Source organism: Euprymna scolopes, chromosome 1 (genome assembly GCF_053919585.1).
Source record: "Euprymna scolopes isolate OS-2025 chromosome 1, ASM5391958v1, whole genome shotgun sequence".
NCBI classification, from domain to species: Eukaryota; Metazoa; Mollusca; class Cephalopoda; order Sepiida; family Sepiolidae; genus Euprymna; species Euprymna scolopes.
Window position 1 is genome coordinate 147,727,351 of NC_136482.1, and position 21,936 is coordinate 147,749,286.

The 21,936-nt window shown below is 35.8% G+C and overlaps 1 protein-coding gene across 1 annotated transcript in view; it reads left to right on the forward strand.

Moving 5' to 3' along the window:
- Window positions 1–21,703: 21,703 nt before the first annotated feature.
- Window positions 21,704–21,936, forward strand: part of LOC145276573 (intraflagellar transport protein 70A-like) — a 60,271-nt gene continuing 60,038 nt past the window's right edge. The window contains exon 1 of the mRNA XM_080127770.1: window positions 21,704–21,929. Within this exon, the coding sequence (XP_079983896.1) occupies window positions 21,867–21,929 (63 nt within the window). The 5' untranslated portion in view covers window positions 21,704–21,866. The remainder of the gene's footprint in view (window positions 21,930–21,936) is intronic.

Consider the following 21,936-nt stretch of genomic DNA (forward strand, 5'->3'; position numbering starts at 1 on the left):
AATATTTCAGCTTGCATGAAAATTCTCTCAAGGTAATCCGAAAGGTGAAAATAGTTCTTTAGAGTGAATGGAGTCCAAAATTAAATCCAGTGTGTTGATGCATATAGTCTTGTTGAAAAGTTTTCAAAGCAGCTAAAATAATGGAAATCGTTTTTATCAGCCCAAAGAGAAGTTGATTTCCAGTCAAATGGGATCGAAAAATAAAAAGAACAGAAAAACAGCATGTTATCTTTCATATATATATATATAATATATACATAATATATATATATAATATATATATATGATATATAATATGTATAATATATATAATATATATATATTATGTATATGATTTATATATAATATATTATATATATATATATATATATAATTAATAAGAACACAGTTAAACTTTCATTCTCAACCGCTGCCAATCCAAGTAATACTATAATAGGTTCTAATTATGGGAAAATGAACAAAATAGTGAATAATAATAGTATTAAATCAGGTGAACAAAATTTGGGGAGAAAATGTAACTGTAGAATACCTAACGAATGTCTATTGGAGGACAACTGCTTACATTTTGAAATTGTATACAAATGTGAAGTTAATGTGGACAATAGTAATAAGATATATGTTGAAAGTAAGTACGATAACTCTTATCATAGACCCTTTTATGATTACCCCCTTTTACGTTGCAATCCCATAATCCCTTTTTACTCCCGGCTTCCTCTTCATGTCCCTAAATAAAGTATACTTCTCTTTTTACCCGTCACACGCATGTTCGTGTCCTCCTTCAAATATTTGTTCCAGTTCCTTTTCTCTTTTCACTGAAATGAAACTCGCAACAATATATCTAGGGGGGAAGCGAATGTTTATTTTTAAGGACAGATACCGAAACCATTTTAAATTGTACCAGAAAATGAACCAAATCGAGATGAGGATAATGATAGAAGTAAGGATAGAACAAAAATAATAATTAAAATTCAGAAGAGGAATACAACTGCATTAAGTGATTGTGTTTGGGAACTACGTAAGAGTAAAAAAGAATTTAAACTAAAACGGTCAATAATAAGTAAAGCTAGAAAGTATGAATTGGGTAAATAAAAAAAAGTAATCTATGTTTACTTGAGGCATACCCTATAGTGAATTTTAAAGAGGAAATGTTAAACAAAAAGTTAGATGTTATACAAAGGTGTCTTCATATAAATAAATTCCTGTTATCACGCCTAAATCACGATTAAAATAAATTTAAAAAGAGAAAAAAATTACATTTGACTTATAAGTGTGTAAAGAGAATAGTAAATTTAATACTAAGATCTTAAAATGGTGCAATAAATAAACAATTAGATCACCAAGTTACTAAAATAATTATAACCTAAATAAGAGTAATAGAAGTGATTTTAATTTTAATAATTGTTATCTATATATATAAGCGAAAATGTGTGTATGTATGTATGTATGTATGTATGTATGTATGTGTGTTTGTATGTCTCGCAAAAACTTTCGACACGGGTCACGGATTTTCACGAGATCGGTATCATTTTAAATTCCAACCTTCGATTTTTTAAAGTTTGAAAATATTTACTTCGCTTATTCTTATGTTTTGATTATCACCCCGCCCGAGCACACACACACCTCTAAACACCCGGGCAACACCGGGTACCCCCCGCTAGTGAGTAATAAAATAACACCCTAGTAATTTCAATAACACAAGAATGAAAAAATATGGCATTATGTAACTACAAGATATGGAGACGAACAGATTAGGATTAATTAAAATAAATTTAATCAAAATATAAATTTGAAGAAAACTAAGTGAGAAAATTGAACTGAGATAAATAAAATAATGTAAGAACTATAAGTTTAAAATTAAAAAAAAAGTGGACTAATTTATACTAAAGTCAAAATATTAGAATATGATTGTATGGAATTTTGATAAATTGATATACTGATAAAAATTGCCATATAAAGTTATCTCCCTTGGAACGTAAAAATGATAATCGAGAGGAAGATTAAAAAATAAAATACTTCGATAATGATAAGAATTAAAAATTTATTCATATTTTTACTCGTCTATAATTCAATTATTATGCTTTCATGATTTACTACTTAGCTTTAATCACGTATTGAGCACTGTTCAAATAAATACTGAAAATCGACACATAAAATAGTATATCTCTTTATATAATTCAATTTATTCGTTACTGTTTTCCTATATCACCACGTCTCATTTTCGACGAAAATAATAATCGACCTCTTTTTGACCGTCACCTGACTTTTTCCAGCGATTTCATTAGTTGTTTTCTTCCATTTCGTTAATCCATTATTCTCTTCATTTTACTATTTCCACTATTTCCAAACGGTTAGATAGCATATTAACTGAATTTTAAAAATGGCATCCCGCTAACCGAAAATTGTTGCACACATTTTTTTCTAATCGCTGAACGATTCGCCCACAAACTTTCATACTAACGATCATGCGCCGACAGCAACGACACGAACAACATAGGCGTTATTTGCATGATAGTGTCATCACACTTTGTGTTTCTTAGTGTTACATTCCTTTGTTCGGATTTCAACACAGTCGTCGAATAGCCGGTTCTTGCAGTTTTTTTTTTGTTTTTGTTTTTTTTCTAAAACGAACGTCATTATAGTGCGCAATTTTAGCAATAAATATTTACATTTCAATACATGTAACTCACATCGTCGTTGACAATAGACTCATACAAAACTAATTAAACGACGATATACGTATATATAGCATCTTTATCATACAAACATTATTGGTTATATATTTGCATACATGTTTCAGTGGAATCTAATTCCAAAGTCTAGTAGTCCTAAGGAAGAAACTATTAAAGTAGAAAACTTTCTTATATCAAGGGATTTCTACTGTATGGCGCAAGATTACCTCTATTAGTGTGAAATAACCGTAGATTCTACGAGAAGATATACAATATAATAATCCTGTGATTAATATATACGACTAACTTTTAAAATATTCAACCTGTTTTACAAGAAGAATTTTCTAGATGAAAAAAAGCAAGCAAACACTTACACACATACAGAAATTTAAATGTAATATGAATAAACATCTTACTGCTCAACTTCCTACTTAGAGTGTCCTTGTAGGCATGGTCTCTAATACACAATCTGTGACTAAACCTAAACGTGGATTTCATGAACAAAGCTTCTTTCCTAGGACTACCTGTCTGTGGACTCTGTTTCGTTGTCTTTTTTTTTCAGCCGGTCACCTCACAAGTCCAACGTAAACAGGTTCTTGCTGAGTTATGTACGTATGCTTTCCCTCTCCAAGAACTGGATTGACTTTCTCACTCTATCTCCCCTTCGGCTTTGGTCCATCAAAACAGACATGTGCGCGACTCTCAACTGAGCTTAACCCTCTCTTTCTACAGGCCGGCTTGCCACTTCGCGTTTCTCTATTGCATTCCCCTTTCCTTCCACGCGCGTAGGCGTCAACGGCTGAATGAACAGGTGTACACCCAAGACTATCATTTCTCAACAAAAAATAAACGACATGTTTATTTTATTCCAGCATTTGAGTTCTTTGTTTCCTTCATTCAATTCGTTTCATTATTTTTTCTTGTAGCGAGCTAGGGTATTTATATCCTGGTCCGCAACAGTTATATCCTTCAATAATCAAATTATACCAAATTTCCATTACTAAGGATTACTAAATTAAAAATAAGTGCTAACTTTATATTCGGCCGTAGCGATCATCTACGTATTCGATATGCTCTCCTTTATTCACACATTCTATTAATAAAATCTGTCCGAATCTTGTATTGTAATCTGTAAGCAATTACGAACGAAAGAAAGTTGAGAAATAACGCTACCTGAGTAGTATATCGCCTATTTAAAAGCATGGGAGTGCCTTTGACATAAGAGGGAGTATATAATGTAAAAGAGTGTCAAAGCTTGCTACCCTTAGTGTTAAAGATGTAATTCTAAAAGATTTCCTCGACAAAATGTAACAATAACAAAGGGATGATTATCTATTAAACAATCCATTTCTCTTAAAAAAAGCGACACTCTATGTTGCTACAAAATACACAAAAATTATCAATAAAAAGAACTTTTAAAACAACTGAAAATGAAGAAAGAAACTGTAAATATCTTTGGTGCTTCTACATTATTGGGACGAGATTTTGTAGTCAATAAATGGAGTTTTCAGATAAAAAAAAATGATTTCAACTGATTGTTTTGTTAATTCGAATAAATTACAATGTTAACTTCCAAATCATGCAGTCGAAATTACATGAATATTACTGAATTATTAAATTAAAAAAAAAAACAAATTTAATTGTGTTAGCAGGTGAAAATTTGCCGACATCTTTGTTTAATTCGAACGGAAAATTACCTTCCTGTTGAACTCTCCTGTGTTTTACGATCGTTTTCATCAAATTCTATTTTTTTGTTTGTTTTCTTTAATAAAAACTTTTCTAGCTTATCAATTTTCGTAATTTTTTTATATAATCTTCTTAAAAATACAAGGAAATGTTTTCATGCGAAATTCAGTTTTACGATTTCTGGAAATCTTGTCCCAATTCTGTAGAAGAGCCATATTTTTTCATTTTTAATTACTTTTTTTCTTTTTACTTACGTTCACCCCTAATAATGCATATCACCGTATTGGACGTAAAGGGCTACAATTTGGGACCATACCTAGGAAAGATTAACAAGATGTTGGTTTAAGCTACATTTAAACTTCTGGATATCAGTACAACCAGAGAAGCAATGAGCAGGAAGGGAATTCCAAAGTCTAGCTGTTCGAGGGAAGAAACTATTAGAATAGAAAGCTTTCTGACATTTAGAGACCTCAACAGTGAAGGGGGAGAGTTTGTTGCTTAGCGGGTTTGTCGAGGTTATGTACGTCGAGGGGGGCACAAGTGCAACGAGTTCATCTGAGCACATTTCATTAAAATATTTGTAAAACAGGCACACGGATACAACATTGAGGCGATGGGACAGAGATTGGAGCCTAGTTGACAAAGTGGGAGCTATTAGATTGGAGACCCTTTTTTGGGCCCTATCCAAGAGGGGGAGACTAGTGGTAGAGGCATCGGCCCAGATGTGGCAACAATACTCCATGCATGGGCGGATGGTGGCCATGTAGAGGCACAGAATGCTCTTAGGTTTGAGCAGTCTTCTAGCTCGATAGATGGAACCCACCTTCTTTGCAGCAGCCTTCGTAATGTCCTCAACATATTTGTTCCAGTTCATATTGCCGGTGAATGTTGAAGGAAAAATTCTCAAGTAGGGTGTTATTTGTAATGGATATCAGTGGTTCGAGAGACGTCTTGTAATTATTAAAGGAGAGCAGCTTAGTTTTACTAGCATTAAATGCTACCATCCATTTGCGGCCCCATTCCACTATGGTTTGGAGATCATTTTCTAACGATTCTGCCATTGTCTTAGATTTATGTACATTCGTTCTTCCCTCATGCATGTTACAGAGCGTTGTATCATCAGCAAATATACACATATCGGATACATTATTATCAGGGAGGTCGTTTATGAATATCAGGAATAATAATGGTCTACGGATCGGCCTCTGAGGCACTCCCGCATTAATGTCATGCTGCTTGGATGTACGCCCATCAATGACAACCTGGATGGTCTTATTGTCTAAGAAGGATCTAATTATATTTAGTATACATATAGTTATACTATACGATTTAATTTTCATTTAGCAGCTCTTCGTGCCAGACTTTGTCAAAGGTCTTGGATATATCAAGGCTTCAGCCCTGCTTTGCCTGCCTTATCATACATGGTATATGCCTTGCCCGCCTTATATACATGGTATAGCGTTCAGAGATGACTGTTAAAATATAGAACCACATTGCCTAAATACATACTGTTTGTCAGAGAGAAGATTTGCTTTTGTGAGGCAGTGACTAGTGCTAATTAAGGTCTCAAAGATTTTAGCGAAGAGGCGGGGTTGATAAGGCGGGTGATAATTAAAAGGGTCAGTCCTTTCACAAAAGTTCTTGCACACTGGTACAACAGAGACCATCTATTAGGGCAGCAAGATTTAGCAAGCTATTTATTATAGAGCTTGGAAAGTAAAGGGGCTAACTCAGCTGAGCATTTCTCAATTAGTATAGGAGGAATGAGATAACGCCCATACGCCTTGGAGGTATTTAACTTTTTTATGATATCGCGGACATGAGAATGGGTGGTTTTTACATCATCTAGTATGGCTTTAATTCACATAGGGAAATTTGAAAGGGGGTTGTTTGTTGGTTCCAAGGTGTTGGAGGCGAATCACCAGGCCAGCAATTCTGTTTTCTTGGTTATCATGCATGCGACCTTCTGGTTGTTGGATAGTGAAGGAATTATTAATTGCCTTTTATTTACTACACTATTATAAATTTTCCAGAAATCACGTGTTCTTATCTTTTGTGATTCTATGCGTTCCCTTATTATTTTAGCATGCTTTCTTTTGGCTTTCGCTATTTCTATTTTACAATGATTTCTAAAATCTATGAATTTTTTGCCTATTTGTATTTGACTTATGATGTACGAACTGGTGGAATGCATGCTGACTTTGTGCAATGGCAGATGCACAATCTGTAGTGAACCGTGGGAGTGAGTGCGACTTGCTATAATACTTCTGTGTAGGAACATGTGCTTTGCACCATTCAGCTGTCTCATTGGCACACTGTTCAACATGCAAGAGAGAAGATATTGGTCCACTGGACATTTCTGATGCGTTTTTTTTATGGCTTCCCAGTCAACCCTTTTGTAGTACCTTGTTGTTTTGAGCAATGTCTCCTCACCCTGGCGTTGGGATTTAAGTGTGATGTCAACTGATACTAGTAGGTGGTCTGCATTTCCAAATTAATATACGGTTGTATATTTACAGAAGTAGAGAATAATTTGTTGCAGAAAGACTGCTTGGAAACTGCTTGGAAATTCTGTAAGCTCCTCTATACATAATGTCTAGATAGTGACAAAATAGAGATCACCATCATACCATAGCACAAAATTTTAAAGAATATATTTGGAGGGTCCCTTTTAGAAGTTCCAATTTGTGTAAGGTGTGACGTAATCCATAACTTGGATTACGTAATTAATTAAAAATCGAAATATTTAATTTCGGGCCAACGAGAAATGTATCGTTTTTATTATTTTATTTTATCTTATCACCGAGGCAAATAAAAGAGAGAGAAAAAGAGAGTATAGGAAAAAGAAGAGAGAGGCCAAACCTAAAGAGAGAGAGAGAGAGAGAGAGAGAGAGAGAGAGAGAGAGAGAGAGTGAGTGAGTATAGGAGAGAGAGGTGAGAAAAGCCTTTCGACACGCAAGCTAATGAGATGACCGGGTCATTTGACCAGAAACCCATCGACCCGTGCGGGTTGCTAGGCAACGAAGAATAAAGGAAAGAAAGGGGGTGAGAAAGATACTGAGAAGAGGAAGAGAGAGAGAGAAAAAAAGAAAAAAAGAAGAGAAACAGTTTTCCGCTTGCCGTATTGCCAGACGGATGTGCGAAATCCCACCTCAGCGACAATGGCGGCGATGCGGTCGAGATAAGAAGTATCGATCCCCCCCCCCCGTCAACAGCGAAAGGAGGTAGCGCCTGGGAGAAACTCCACCAACAGCGGAAAAAATGAGGTAATGCATGGGAGAAATTCCATACCAACAGCAAAAGGAGATAACGCCTGGGAGAAACTCCATACCAGCGGCGAGAGGATGCGATAAATGGCGAACTTTACACAAGTGCGTTTTAACCCGGAGGGACGGATACTAAAGACATTTGACCAACGGCTTGGAACAAAAAGAAAGAAAAGATTAAAAAAAAAAAAAAGGTGAATAAACTCAGTAAGTCATCTCCGTGAATATTTCCCTCTCTCGTATATTAAGACATTGAATTAATTTTGCCATCATTTGCTTGCACTAAGGATACACTTTTTGTTTTGATATATTTCTCGTTAGCATTTTCGAATAATAGACAAAATACCCCTCCCCGTCTTTATAATTTGTTTTTGTTTTATTTTCACTTATTCCTCCCCGACCATAGTTAGTTCATTGTTGTATAATAAAATTTAAATTCGAAAATATGACCACTGGTGTTTTTGCTTCATTCCTTCTCACGTGTTGTCGTGTTCGGTTCCCGTGTCTCATGCCTTTATTTTTGTCTATGTCACATGTGCGATAAAATACTGGGATCTTGCTTTCCAGAAAATTCTATCATACCCCTATGTTTGGTTGTTGTTAAAATCCCCACCTTTTATCGCATGTGTTACAAATGGGGCACTCGTCCGGGATATTTGAATCTAGTTGTGAGTTAAATCACTGGGGGCTACGAGCCATATAATCTGTTTGTGGGTGAAACACGCGGGATAGACAAACACAAGCGAGAGGTAACGAAGTTTGTAGAATTAAGGGGATAAAAAAATGACTAGTGTAGAAATATTTTTAAAGTCGCCTTCGTGCGAATGCCTTCAAAAATTACCCAAGGATGATATCGTGATAATAGGAAGACATTATGGACTAAGTGTTAGACCCGCTCATCGTAGAGCAGAATTAATTCCTATAGTAGAGAAGTATCTGAATAGACAAAATAAAAACATTATGATAGGAGTAGATAGCTTCGTAGAATCTCCCACATTCGAAGGACTACGTAGCTTGAAAAAGGACGATATTGTAGTCATAGGAAAACGTTATAACCTAGCTGTCGCACCCAGTATGCGGAAGACGCAGTTGGAACGAATAGTGACAATATACCTAATGGAAAATAAAGTATTCGATAAAACCATGTTAAAATTAGTACCGACAGCTGAAGAGAAGATTCGCGTAAAGACAGAGAAAACTAATATAAAAATCAGTCAAGCGACGAGTACGGAAGAAGTGAAGGCGTTGATAGACGAACATATAGGTGCAATAGCCATGCTTGCAAATAGCTCTACAAACTCCCCACCCCAACTAATTTATGCTAACCCAGTTAAATTAAGGACAACAAGTACTATTTTAACGTCACCCAAAAGTCTACCTTTTATCGCATGTGTTACAAAGGTTACACACGTTTACACACGTCAATCCAACATGTTGTAGGAGAGTACATCGCAAGGAAAAGAAGACAAGTAATAACTTAACTCCTTTTCTTTTGTAACAACGACATCTATTCCTGATACTTTCCCAAATAAATTGTGATTCCGAACGTGCTCTCGAACATCATTCACTTCTCTAAGGTGATTGTCCTTTTTATAGTATTTCTTTTTTCCTACTGGTATCGTCACTTCGCATGCATTTGCATATGCGCATCCGCACTCTGTTTTATTTGGGTCGAGGTATTTTGAGATGGGTTGATTTTAAGAGGTCATTTTCAGTGAAAATTTTTTGTGTTTCAATTAATTGTTGTTTGTTTGTTTATAATTAAATGTGAAAGAGTCAGAGACGATGATAAACACATGCAAAATAATTAATTCAGGCGAATTAATTCACAAAAGAGATATTTTATATATGTTGAAAATAGAAGTTGATAAGAAAAACATAGAATGCTTATTAATATTTTTAGAGTCTTTACAAAACAAGATGGATTCTTTAGTCATACAAATTATATTCCATTAAAAGTTATTTATAAGAGTCAATGTTCATTTGTTTTCATATTAGAAAGTAAGTTCAATGAGAAAGGTTAAGAATTTTTCAATCAATAAGTTCGTACAAATTTGTCTTAGATGAACAGACGATAATGAAAGAGTTGTGCGTTAATGTTTGCATGTGTATGCTTATGGCTGTATGCGTGAATTAACATACAGTATCAAAGAGGTGTAAGGGCGCCGAGGCGATGCAGGTCTTCAGATTTGTCGTGGGTTTCAGCTCAACTATTTACTGAGGAAACTTTTGGCTTTTTATTGCCTTTTATGAATTCGGAAAAAATGCATCTGAATGTGTCGCGGTTTAAAACCACCGCCTCCATTTTTCTTTCTCTCTCCACACACATTGTTTCTCCTCGCTTTCCCTTCCCTTAAACAAAGGACGCGATAGGCTAACGCCAGCTAAATGTATGAACATATCCGGTTTCAATGTACACATTAACCGTCTCCTTTTTTCTGACTCCTACACATGTCGAAATTCAAGTATATCAAACAAAACGCCAATAATTCGGGCAATTGTTGTAATTCACTCACAAATTGATGACGTATCATGATTCGTTACATCTCTTTCGGCTGCGATGTAATGCTCGTTCTATGAGGTCCACCCTCCCAGGATTTGCCTTCTCGCTTTGAGAAACGGGTTAGTTTATTGCTAATTGCCTGACGGGGCTGTCGAGGCGCTTTTTTTTTTTTTTTTCAGGTCAAAGCGTCCCTCCTCGGGGGTGCTAACTTCTCAATCCACATTTTCCGGCCCTGGTGTCACGGTACTGGCAGTGTGCGAGAACTGAATACCTTTCCCTTCTCCTCCCCTCGCCTCATCCCTAGCAAGTAAATTTCGATTCTTTAATGACAAAATGTAGCTTTCTTTTTTGTTGTCTAAATTACGTCACGATTTATTATTTATTTCATTGTGACATAATCAATCATTGCTAGTGACGACGTCAAGTTGCAACCAAAACATTGGCCGCCACATGGCTCAATTTTAATTGACGAATTTCCGAACTGCCAAAAACGTGGTTAATGCCCGCGAAACTACTTACACTATTGATCGTGAGAACACTTTATATATTGGATATACATAGATGTTATTCTAACTTTTGTACAGCTATTTTCCTACAATTTAAGCAAGCATGCATCCCCATTGTTACGAATTTGTTTGCATTAACGTAACTCCTGTGAACATATAAAAACAAGAAACAAACGTCCATGTAACAATTTAAACGGTTTCTTTTATAAATTCTAAGCATCGAAAAATATAATGTAATATTTTTCTTTAAATTTCAGAAACACTCAACGAAAAAAGCAGAAAAAAAATTAAAATAACTGCAACTGCATTCATAATACAAATATGGGGAATACGTTTCTTCAGATATGCCGTTGTAGTCGGGCAAAAGACGGGGGGAAAGTACAATCTACCCACACATCTACACAATCCCAAGAAGAGAAGACGTTGACAAATTCTTCTCTCGATTTGAACAAAGTACACAAACAGCATGAAGAAGGACGCAAAGAACGAACGCCGAGTGTGGAAAAAATCAAGGAACTCATAGGTTCTTCTGTTTATGTTGGCACTCAGGTTTACAGAGATATCCCACCGCCATCCCCGAAATCCATCATTGCTATTGATACAAAAATACAAAATCAGTGTCTTGATGATATGGACGGGAATTGTGCTGAAACTGTGACGTCAGATTATAGCGATTCTTTGGCATCACCTAATTTATCCGAGGGACAAACAAAACTTCAATTCAATACTTCTACCAAAATTACCCATCACGTCAGAAGTGATTTCTCGTTGTCACCTTCAAAATCCATCGAGATCGTTGACTCTAAACCCCAAAATTTGTCTGCTAGATTGGCTTATGATTGTGTTATACGGGAGCTGAAAGAAATATTCAAACGCAAGAATCTATCGCACAATGCTACGAACTGCAAAAATGTTAAAAGTGATATTTCAGATTATTTCCGGTCAGATTCATCTGAAGGACCACCAAAACTTCAAATTGATACTTCTATCAATATTAGCGCTGACGCTAGAAAAGAGATGCGACGGTCATTCTCGGAGCATGTTGTGATCATTGAATCTAATGCCCAAAATGCACCTTCTAAGTTTGCCTGTGACTGTGTTGTGCAGGAGCTGCAAGAGAGGTTCAAAGGCAAAAATCTACCTCACGATAATACAAACTGGAATAGTGTTCGAAGTGACATTTCAGATGATGCCAACCGCTTGTTGACATCACGACCTCATTCATCCGAAAGGCAAAAGCAATTTCAAATCAGCACTGCTACCAAAATAGATCCCCACATCGGAAGTGATATACCATGTCCACCTTCGAAACCTGTGGTGATTGTTAACGCTCATGCCCAAAATGTGACTCCTAGATTTGCTTATAACTGTGTTATACACGAGCTGAAAGAAAGATTCAAAGATCAAAATCTTCTCAACATTGATGCGGGTAGGAATCGTGTTGAAAGTTATATTTCAGACGATGTCCGGCCTTTGCTATCACCAAACGATTCATCCGAAGAACCATTAAAAGTTCAAGCCGACACTTCTACTACTAACATTGACCGTCACGCTGGAAGAGATGTGCCACAGTCACTGTCGAAACCTATCCTGACTGTTGTATCTAATCCCCAAACTGTACCTCCTAGGTTATCCTATGATTGTGTTATACAGGATCTCAAAAAGAGATTCAAGCGCAAAGATATTTCCTATGATGATACGAACTGGGATAGTATTGAAAGTAACATTTCGGGTACTGTCCACCCTTTGCTGTCACGACCCAATTCATCGGGAGAACAATCAAAATTTGAAACCAGCACTACCCCAACTAACATTGGCTCTCATGTCATAGGAAATATGTCACGGTCAATCTCGAAACCCAGTGTGATCGTAGACTATAAACCACAAAATCAGCCTTCTAGAGTTTCTTATGACTGTGTTATGCAGGAGCTGAAAATGAGATTCGCAGATAAAAATGTGCCGAACGATGTTACGAGCTGGAATCGTGTTGAGAGTGATATTTCTGATAATGTGAGTCCTTTGACATCGCCATCCAATTCATCCAAAGGGCAAACAAAAATTCATACCGGCACTCCTGTCAACACTGTCCGTTACGGCAGAAGAGATATGAAACGTTCACCCACGAGAAGTGGCGTGACCTTTGATTTTAAACCGCAATATGGGATTATGTTTGTACTAATTATTATATTATTTATTAAATTGCTATATTCTTATACGGCACAATAAATAAATAAATAAAACACAACAGGAAACAAATAATGCTGTCAGTCAGGCTAGAAATTGATATTGGCTTTTTATTTGTTTTTAAAGAAAGCATGCGCATATCCAGTTTATCAAATTAAACAAAACTTTCTCAAAGCAATTTTTTTCTTTTGTGAATACATGATAAGCAGTATAATCATAATGAGGTTCTTGATACCATAATCTCTCGAAAAACACACCTGCACACATACTGTTGGTTGTGGTTGTAGAATATGCCCATTGCACCTCTGCAGAGCGGTAAGACACCCCCTCCAATTGAGGTCACCTGTGCATATCGACCTGTAATGCATGAATTCACGGGCCTGGTGGCTACTAGACTAGTGATTATGAAACCAAAAGCTAAATCTTTCTACTTCAGTTACTATTTAGATTAGACAGCTGATCGGAGAGGTCATATCAAACCAATCATTTGATCATGCCAACCTCTCTTATATATAACCCACTTTACAAATTCAGTCTTTCGATGATATCGATTGGAATCGTTGTTAAAAGGTTATTTCAGATGATTTCGACGCTTTCGCATAACACAATGTTTCTCGTTTGAGCTCCTTGCCCAGTGTACCCTTTGTAGAGTGTGCCCTTTGCCGAATGTGCGTCCTTCAAAGTGTCTCAGTTAGATTGCGATCTACTAACAACTTACGCTTCCCTTAGTCCATCATTAATACTACAAACACCCATTCAGATACATGATGGCAGCTGTTTACTTAGGGACAATCAATTCGGAAGATATAACCCCAAACAGTATTATATACTTGGATAGTGGAAACATGGAGTGGGAGAATTTGAAGACCCCTTCCCAAAAACGAGTATACTTCCCACATCGTGGCCCCGTTGTGGCAACGCAAATGGGGGTTTCCTTTGCTATATCAATTGCTTTGTCAGAAAATCCTCTTTTTATTCGTTTATTTCGCGATTATATTGCATTCACTAATTAGGAGAACCGAATTATTCCCCTTGGGCCTGACTAAATCCGACATTAAATAAATAAAAATGTTATACAGTGACTTACATTAAAGGCCATGCGTTAAAAGCTCATGTTTCCGTATGTAGGCAATCTAACACTAATGCCAGAAGATACGGACTCTCTACAGCAAAAGCTAACGAATCCACAGCGGAACAATTATAAGACTGGTAATGAAACATTTCACTGGACTCGCATACACACAACGAGATTAGCGTGAAGATCCACATATTTTAGAAATAAAATAATCTGTACCCTTTGGAAAAGAACAAGTTTGACAGAAAACGTGAAAAAATATCCCCTCACAGTTGCTATAAAAAAGTTGGATAGAACAAATAAAGCAATATAAATCAACACAATAATGAAATTGAAATAAACGCTACGAACGCCTTCAACAAAGCGCAACCATTCACGCATCCAGACAATATTTTAACAACCGAATTACTTGGTGCATGAATACAAAGTGCAAATCTGGACTCATATCTGGTCTAGCAAAACAAACATCTGAGAAAAAAAACAAACATCTGAGAAAAAAAACAAAACAATAATTCTCAAAACAATACGAATATTTAATATACTGTCAACAATACAATATCAGTTAATTAAATCGGTTCGAGAAACCAACATAGTGTCAGTAACACAATATAAAACTCGTTGATTCGACAGCAAATCCACAGCGGAACGAGTACATCAGGTAAATTAAAAAAAAAAAAATTTTCGTAATAGTAATTGCAAACCCCCGTCATTCGACAAAGAAAAGAATTAAAATATCGCCTACTCGGCAAGATACAAAAAAAAAAAAAAAATTATTCGGTCAATCAGACCTCACAAAAAATAACATTTCATCAACAAATAAAAAGCACGAATGTGAATTTTAAAAAAGAAAAATCTGTTAAACGACGTTGACAAATCATTCTAGAAGAGAAGTTACAAACTCTTTTCAATTTTTATGTGAAAATCGATCCTGGAAGGGAAATCTTGTTATTGTTATCGACTCTCGATTGGACAAAATATCCAATCGGCAGTTGCAGAGAAACCCAATCACGCGGCTATATCTCTCTTTCCTTCGTTTCCTGCTTGTGTGTATACATCACAATACTTTGATCTGCGGAAGACCCCTCGACAAGTGGCACACACATAACGAGAGATATTCACGAACTTCTGAGATTAAGGGAAGCATGCATGTATCCCCCTACACACGTTTACAGATATATACATTCTCTCGGCAACAAAACAGAGGCAGACTCCTAGACACACATACATATTTTCATGCCTACGCAGACATACACGCACGAGGCGTCAACCGAAATAAACACGTATACTCAATTTTTCCTTACAAACAAACGACTCCTTTTTCACCAGAACATTCTTGGAACTCTCTAGATTTTCGTTTTCTATAAACTCTTTATATTTCGTTGTCTTGAGTTGTCAATAAAAACTAATTATTTTGCATGGAATGATATTGTTATTCTTTTTTTATCATGCCTCTCATTCTACAATCTGAGTGACTGAGTTCAGAATTCTATTTCTTCTTTCATTACTTTATATTCTTACTAGTAGGGCTACCCGGCTTGTCCGGGTCATAAAATCAAAATCGAAGAGGTTTATATTGAAACTTATCTACACCTTTTCCCTCCTTCACTGTTTTACCGTCCACCTCTCTCCTCTTTCACTTCTGCCCAGCCCATTCCTCTCTATTGAAAATAATAAAGATGTGAATCATTTCCTTTATATGATAGATACCATCGGAATTGACTGATCTATCTCTCTACCTGACGAAGCCTGCCCCACTTGACCTCCAAAGAATGAATATATTTATATATATATTTTTTTTATTTTAGATATTATTTATCGAGGGCAATGCCGCTTAAGCATATACCAACTTTTGAGTGACTGTTTTTCTGTTTTGTTTTTGTTTTTGTTTTTGTTTTGTTTTTGTTTTTTGTTTTGTTTTATTTTTCTTTTAGCCAGATATAGACACAGATACAGTTACCTTTTATATAAATAGATTTTAATGCCAAGGCTTGGAGGTCTAGTCTATCCAATTATTTCACCAATCATTAGAGGAAATGGAATCATATGTTCCATAAAAGTAATAGAGAAAATGAGCTTACAGCCACATTCTTTCTAAGACAAGACTGTAGAATAGAAAGACAAGAGTCTCATGCTAACATTTAATAACAACTTTATTGGTTATCTTTCTTGAACTGACTTGTATGAAAAGACTTAGTATTGGGAAGAGGTCTCGTTTTTGTTTTATTTTACTTCAGTCGAAGTTCTCAGAAATCCAGGGGCCCACAACTTGGGGCTAGCACTTGAACTCCATATTAGATACATAGATGTTCGAATGTACCATTAAAGTTCTTTATCTCTCAAACACTGAGTTAATAAAGAAATTGAGAACATAATTTTCCACTCTTCAATTAATAATTTTCATAAGTTGTAGAGTATATTTCGTTTTGGTCTCTTGGTCTTACTAGATTCCAGGACAAGAATTTATCTAGTCTGGTGGAGTATTCAGCTTACTTTCTGCAACATCACTTTGAGAAGGTGCACCATTCCTCGTAAAAGCTAATGTGGGTTAGCCATAGAAAGAAGATCTTATTTGGGCAGCAAATACTATGTGATTTTGCATATTTAGTCAGGGTTTACTTCTAGGGAAAAGTATCCTCATGCCAGATTGTTCTGGCAAATCCTTGTACAGAGAGACCTTAGACACTCGAGGATAGTGTCTAGTCGGCATTCAAGTTCTCTCTGTAAGCATCAGAAGAGGCGCAGAGGCTGTTCTTGGCCTTCAGGCCAGGAGCGGAAAAGGAAGTAATCAGTTCTGGTCAATGTGGGGGAAACCCTTCATATCAGACAATTGCTAATTTTGGACCCTGCCAGAGTGCCCCCTTGGGGGAGCTGGTTTTTCCTCCCCCACATTAAAAAACGGCCTTCTGCCTAATTTGCTCAGTGGGGAAGCAAATAAATAAAAAGCATCAGACCTGTTGAAAGAAAGAGAGTTTCTAGATATGTAGTAGATACGTACGTCCATATATGGACAAGGACAAAAGATTAGAGGATCCTGTGCAAAAAAGGACAGTTTACATGTGTACGACATTGAAGTCAGTGGTGGAAGCCATGTTGGTTTCTTTGTCTTCTCATCGACCCAGGGCCAAAAACCTAAGTGAAGTTGCACCCCAACAGAGGAGTGTGTTGTTAGTGAGAACCAGGAAGAAAGAGAGGGAATTGCATGGGGGTTTAACCTATTATAAACTCAATCACATGGTCAACTCGCCTGAGTGATGGTCTTTGATTGGACAAGCCAGAAAGGAAGTTGAGTGCGACAACCAATCAGCAATGATGTTATAAAACAAACATATTCAAAGTCATAATTAACACCTTTATACAGCCTAACATCAGCATTTGAGAGGTTTTATTACACACAAGCAGAAAGGTTCGGTATATAGAATCAATAGTCGGTTCTTTGATATGAGAGGGGCGCGTTTAAAATGAATGTTTCAGTTCAAAGCACAACTGAACCATGATACTCGACTTTTTCATTTTAAACTTAAATTCAAGCCATTAGATATAAAAAATAATTTTATAAAATCAACAGTAGGTTCTCTACATTGAATACAATGTATTGTGGACTAAGTCACTGCACAGAGGCATGCAAAGCTTCCTCATGGTGCACCGCAATGGGTCCCCAACTAGAGCAGACAATCGATTGATTTAATTGGAAAATGGGTGATTTCACCGATTTCAATGACACTGAAAATATAGGATTGTGAAACATTCGTTGATTATCATTCAATACCGGGTAACGTCGGGTTTCCCTGTTAACTGTGGGCCAGAAAAAATATAAAATATTGATATTTTACAAAAAATAATGAAAGGAAAATTCGTTTTCTCAAAAAAAAAAAGTCCCATGTATTTCAATAATGACTATTCTAAACTATTTATGAATTTTAAAAGTCATACAACTATCATCCATTTTAGAAATTTGACTGTTCAAACTATATATTTTAATGATAATTTATTTCTTACAAAAAACTTAATTTTGTAAAAAAAAAAAAATTCGTTTTCTAAAAGCACACGCATTTCAACAATGACTAATAATGATAATTACGCGAAAATGTTGACATTTTTTGATAGGGTTTTCTTGAATTGTGTCCCCATATTCTCAAACGAGTACTCAAAAAAAAAAATAAAAATAAAAATTGTCCAAAATAACATTAATGCGCCTGAAATTTTACTCAATAATTTTTCATAATTTTTTTCTGTAGATACTTATTTTGCCTGATACGTAAATAAATCAAAGTGTTTTCCTTTTAATTTATTAGGAATTATGATTTTCACACCAATATATATATATATATTTTTGGGGGGGTGCTGATATAGTACCCAATACTATATCAGAACCAAAATTCTTTATTGATTCCCTGACAAAAGTAGGGTGGACCTGTAAATTCACCCTTGTCCGTTCGTCTGTCCGCACTTTTCTCAATAACTACGCCTTGAAATTTTGCACAAACATTAAACATGATATGAGTAAAAAGTAACAGACCGGATTTTCCAAGAAAACTCCGGTTGTCCCCATAGGAGTGCCTTTCTGGTTAAAATGACTAAAACTGACACTTTTGTGCTTATTAAAAAAATTAATGCATTGGATTTTTATAAAACTTTCTGAAAAGTTGTAATTAAGTGACTTCTATATAATTTTGTTTGTCTATACTTCGTCATAACTCTTGGGTGTGCCCCAGGGGCTCTTTTAGGGCTAGTAAAAACCACTCCATTTTTGGGACTATTTTACCATATTCGTCCAAAATTTTCTATGTCTGCCTTGGGGACTTAGTCATTCCTTTTTTTTTTTGCATGGTGCAGAACTCAAATTTACATATATTAAAACCTAAAACTGCACCATTTGTTCATTTTTACCAGGATTTGACGTCCCTGGGGACTTTTGGGGCTAAATGGGGGAGGGAGGCAAATGCTGAACTTAGTCATTTTTTTTATGCCTCGTTCACTGTGCACTCACGGTAGACCATGCATGCTTCACTTGTTTTTTCTTTATTCATTCTGCATATAGTTTTTCTCTTTTTCCCCCTAGGATATATTTCCTTTCAAAATCATTTTCCTATCTCTTCTATTTTTACACTTTTTTTTCATATTTTAAGTTTGTTGCAGGATTGACAATAATGATTAGTCATACAATTTGTTAGAGACACAAAACAAATACAGCAATAGCAAAGAAAGAATGATACAGACAGAAGCTAAATTTGTAGATAATAAATAACACGTCATAAACATTAATATTTCTTACCTCTTGTGGGTAGCAGTGGTTTGATTATATGATGAATAATTAGACTCCAGGGCATTAATTTTGGTCGAACCTTTAAAGGACTACATCCAGACACTTTATGAGTTGAACAGCAATCACAGAGAGCTTCTAGGCACCTACAAAGAAAGACATCTTCTCTCTTGACTCTGGACAGCTGCTTAAGGCTGTCTTCACTTAAAGATACAGGGTGGAACGATAAAATTGTCGCCCTAGAAAAAACGACATGATTCCATTTCCATTTAATGAATACCATTTTTTTTTTGTTGTTGTTGCACACCATCTACTAGTTGGCCAGTTGTGTACAAATCCCAAAAGCGATAGGAACCTTCTATCATGTGTGAAATTGACATACTGTTCAACAAGCAGGATTGGAGACGTGCCGCTGTACAACGTATACTGTCTACCGATTCAAGTTATGACAACAGGACCATTGCCAGCACCTTTAAAATGCAAATCTAGATGGTTCAATGCTTGAGGGTACAACTCAATAAAGTTTCCGGCCACGATTATGGTCTTTAGTGTGGTTTAAGGTGAGGACCACATCATGCCACCTCACATCTTCAAAGTTGGCTTAAAAGTCAACACCAAAGTGTACCTGGATGTGCTGAAGAGTGTGGCGATACCCTGGTGCAATCAGGTGGCCACTGGCAGACCCTGGGTGTGGCAGTAGGACTCTGCACCAGCCCACAAGTCCAAAGAGACCCAGGCTTGGCTACAAAAGGAGTGCTACGACTTTGTACCCTTCTCTCACTGGCCTCCCCTCCTTCCCCGACATGAACCTGCTGGACTACTTCGTTTGATCATATGCCAAGAACATCACCAACATGACCTCCCACAACACCAAAGCCAGCCTGATCTCCATCATCCACCAAGTATTCGCTGATCTGCCGCTAGCACTTGTGAAAAAGGCTTGTTGAACGACATGTATATGCTTCGTTGAACACTGTATCTTGAACTCCATAAAAGTCTTTTTTATCTGTCGAGGCCTTTTTTACTAGGGACCAGAATTAGTTTTTAAGGACATACTCGCATGCAAAGGATGAAAATTAATGAAACAAAAGAGAGTTTGATTAGACTATCGGAGGGGACGGGCAGCTTTGTCCGTGCATAAAATACTCTTAATTATATTTCGTACTGATTTCGTATATATTATTATTTCGTAGATATTATTATAGAGTTGTGATTTCAAACGTAAAAAAAAAAGTATTTAGGTGCCATCAACTAGAATTGAAACTAAAACTGGAGCATTCAAAGCTGGTGACGTTACCATTGTATCAACGTGACACGCACATAAACTGATTAAAAATTAAAAATAAACTAAGATGCATGTACAAAATGTTTAATGATTTTTTTTCAATTTTGACCCGCTTTTTGACCCCTTAAAAACATTTTTAACCGGCTAAAGACTCATAAAAGCACGGCCTGTAAAAAAATCCAATCATTTGAGGCTCCTCGCGCCGTTCTGCGACTTTTAGTTTCAGAGGAAATAGATTTTGAAAATATAGAGATAGACAGACAGACTGACAGACATATAGCCGTTTATACATTAGATTATTTGAATATTCCTGAGAGCTTTTCGAGCTGGATTGTAATGCAAACATGTATTCTCTAGGAAAGATGCAGAAAGGTGTTGTGTTCAGCTTTTTATACTTGTTGCGGACCAGGATATATTGGGCATATTTTATTAGTTTGAAAATATAGGTTCTTTATATATAGATTTTTAAAATATAGAGATAGACAGACAGACTGACAGACATATAGCCGTTTATATATTAGATTATTTGAATATTCCTGAGAGCCTTTCGAGCTGAATTGTAAAGCAAACATGTATTCTCTAGGAAAGATGCAGAAAGGTGTTGTGTTCAGCTTTTTATACTACACACTGGTTTTCTCTGATTAACGGGGAAAAAAAAACTAATAAATGGCGATTTTGTTCAATGAAGAGTTGTGATGCGAGTATCACATTTACTGTGTTGTTTCTCTCGACAATTTAAAAATACTTATTTATTAATTAATAATTATTAGTTTTCTTCAAAAGTTACCACCAAACAAAATTTCATGTGAAACCATTGAAAAAAGTTAAAACGTGAAATGCTGACGTTAATTCAAGAATATTTATTTGTAAAGTTTCCACAAATAATTGCTTTCAAATATTTGTAAAATAGTAAAGAAAAGGCCAAAATACAAAACAAAAGTTTACACAATATTTGAAGACCAAACTGCTTGAAAAATTAATTATAACATTTTCTTTAATAATTATTATAAAATAAATATTTTCATAAAATAATCAGTAAAAAAGCCAAATTTGAAGCCAAATTCTTAAAAAGGCCAGATACGATTTTTGAAAGCCTAAGTGTTTCAAAAAAGGCCAACTTCGCGAAATTTGGCCTTTAAAAGGCCAATCTGACACCTTCAGAGTGAATTAAATTGAGGCTACCGATAGTAAAGGCGAGGCTAAGGCCTCGATTAAATACCCTTAAAAAAAAAAAAAAAAAAAGAAAAAGAAAGAATTGAAGAGTATTCTGATTATCTCCCTTTGCTAAGGCCGCTCTTCTGTGTTTTCATGTTGTCAGGACGACGCGCTCTATTCATAGCAACACTGATATCCTTTTCGAAACAAATATGTAAAAACAATAAATAATTATCACCTCATTTTTCTTTTTTATAGCAAATTTATTATTGAAAGAATGACTCTAGCGCAACAAATTAAATGCGATGAGGGCAAATACACTTCCACTGTCTATGGACTTGTAAGTT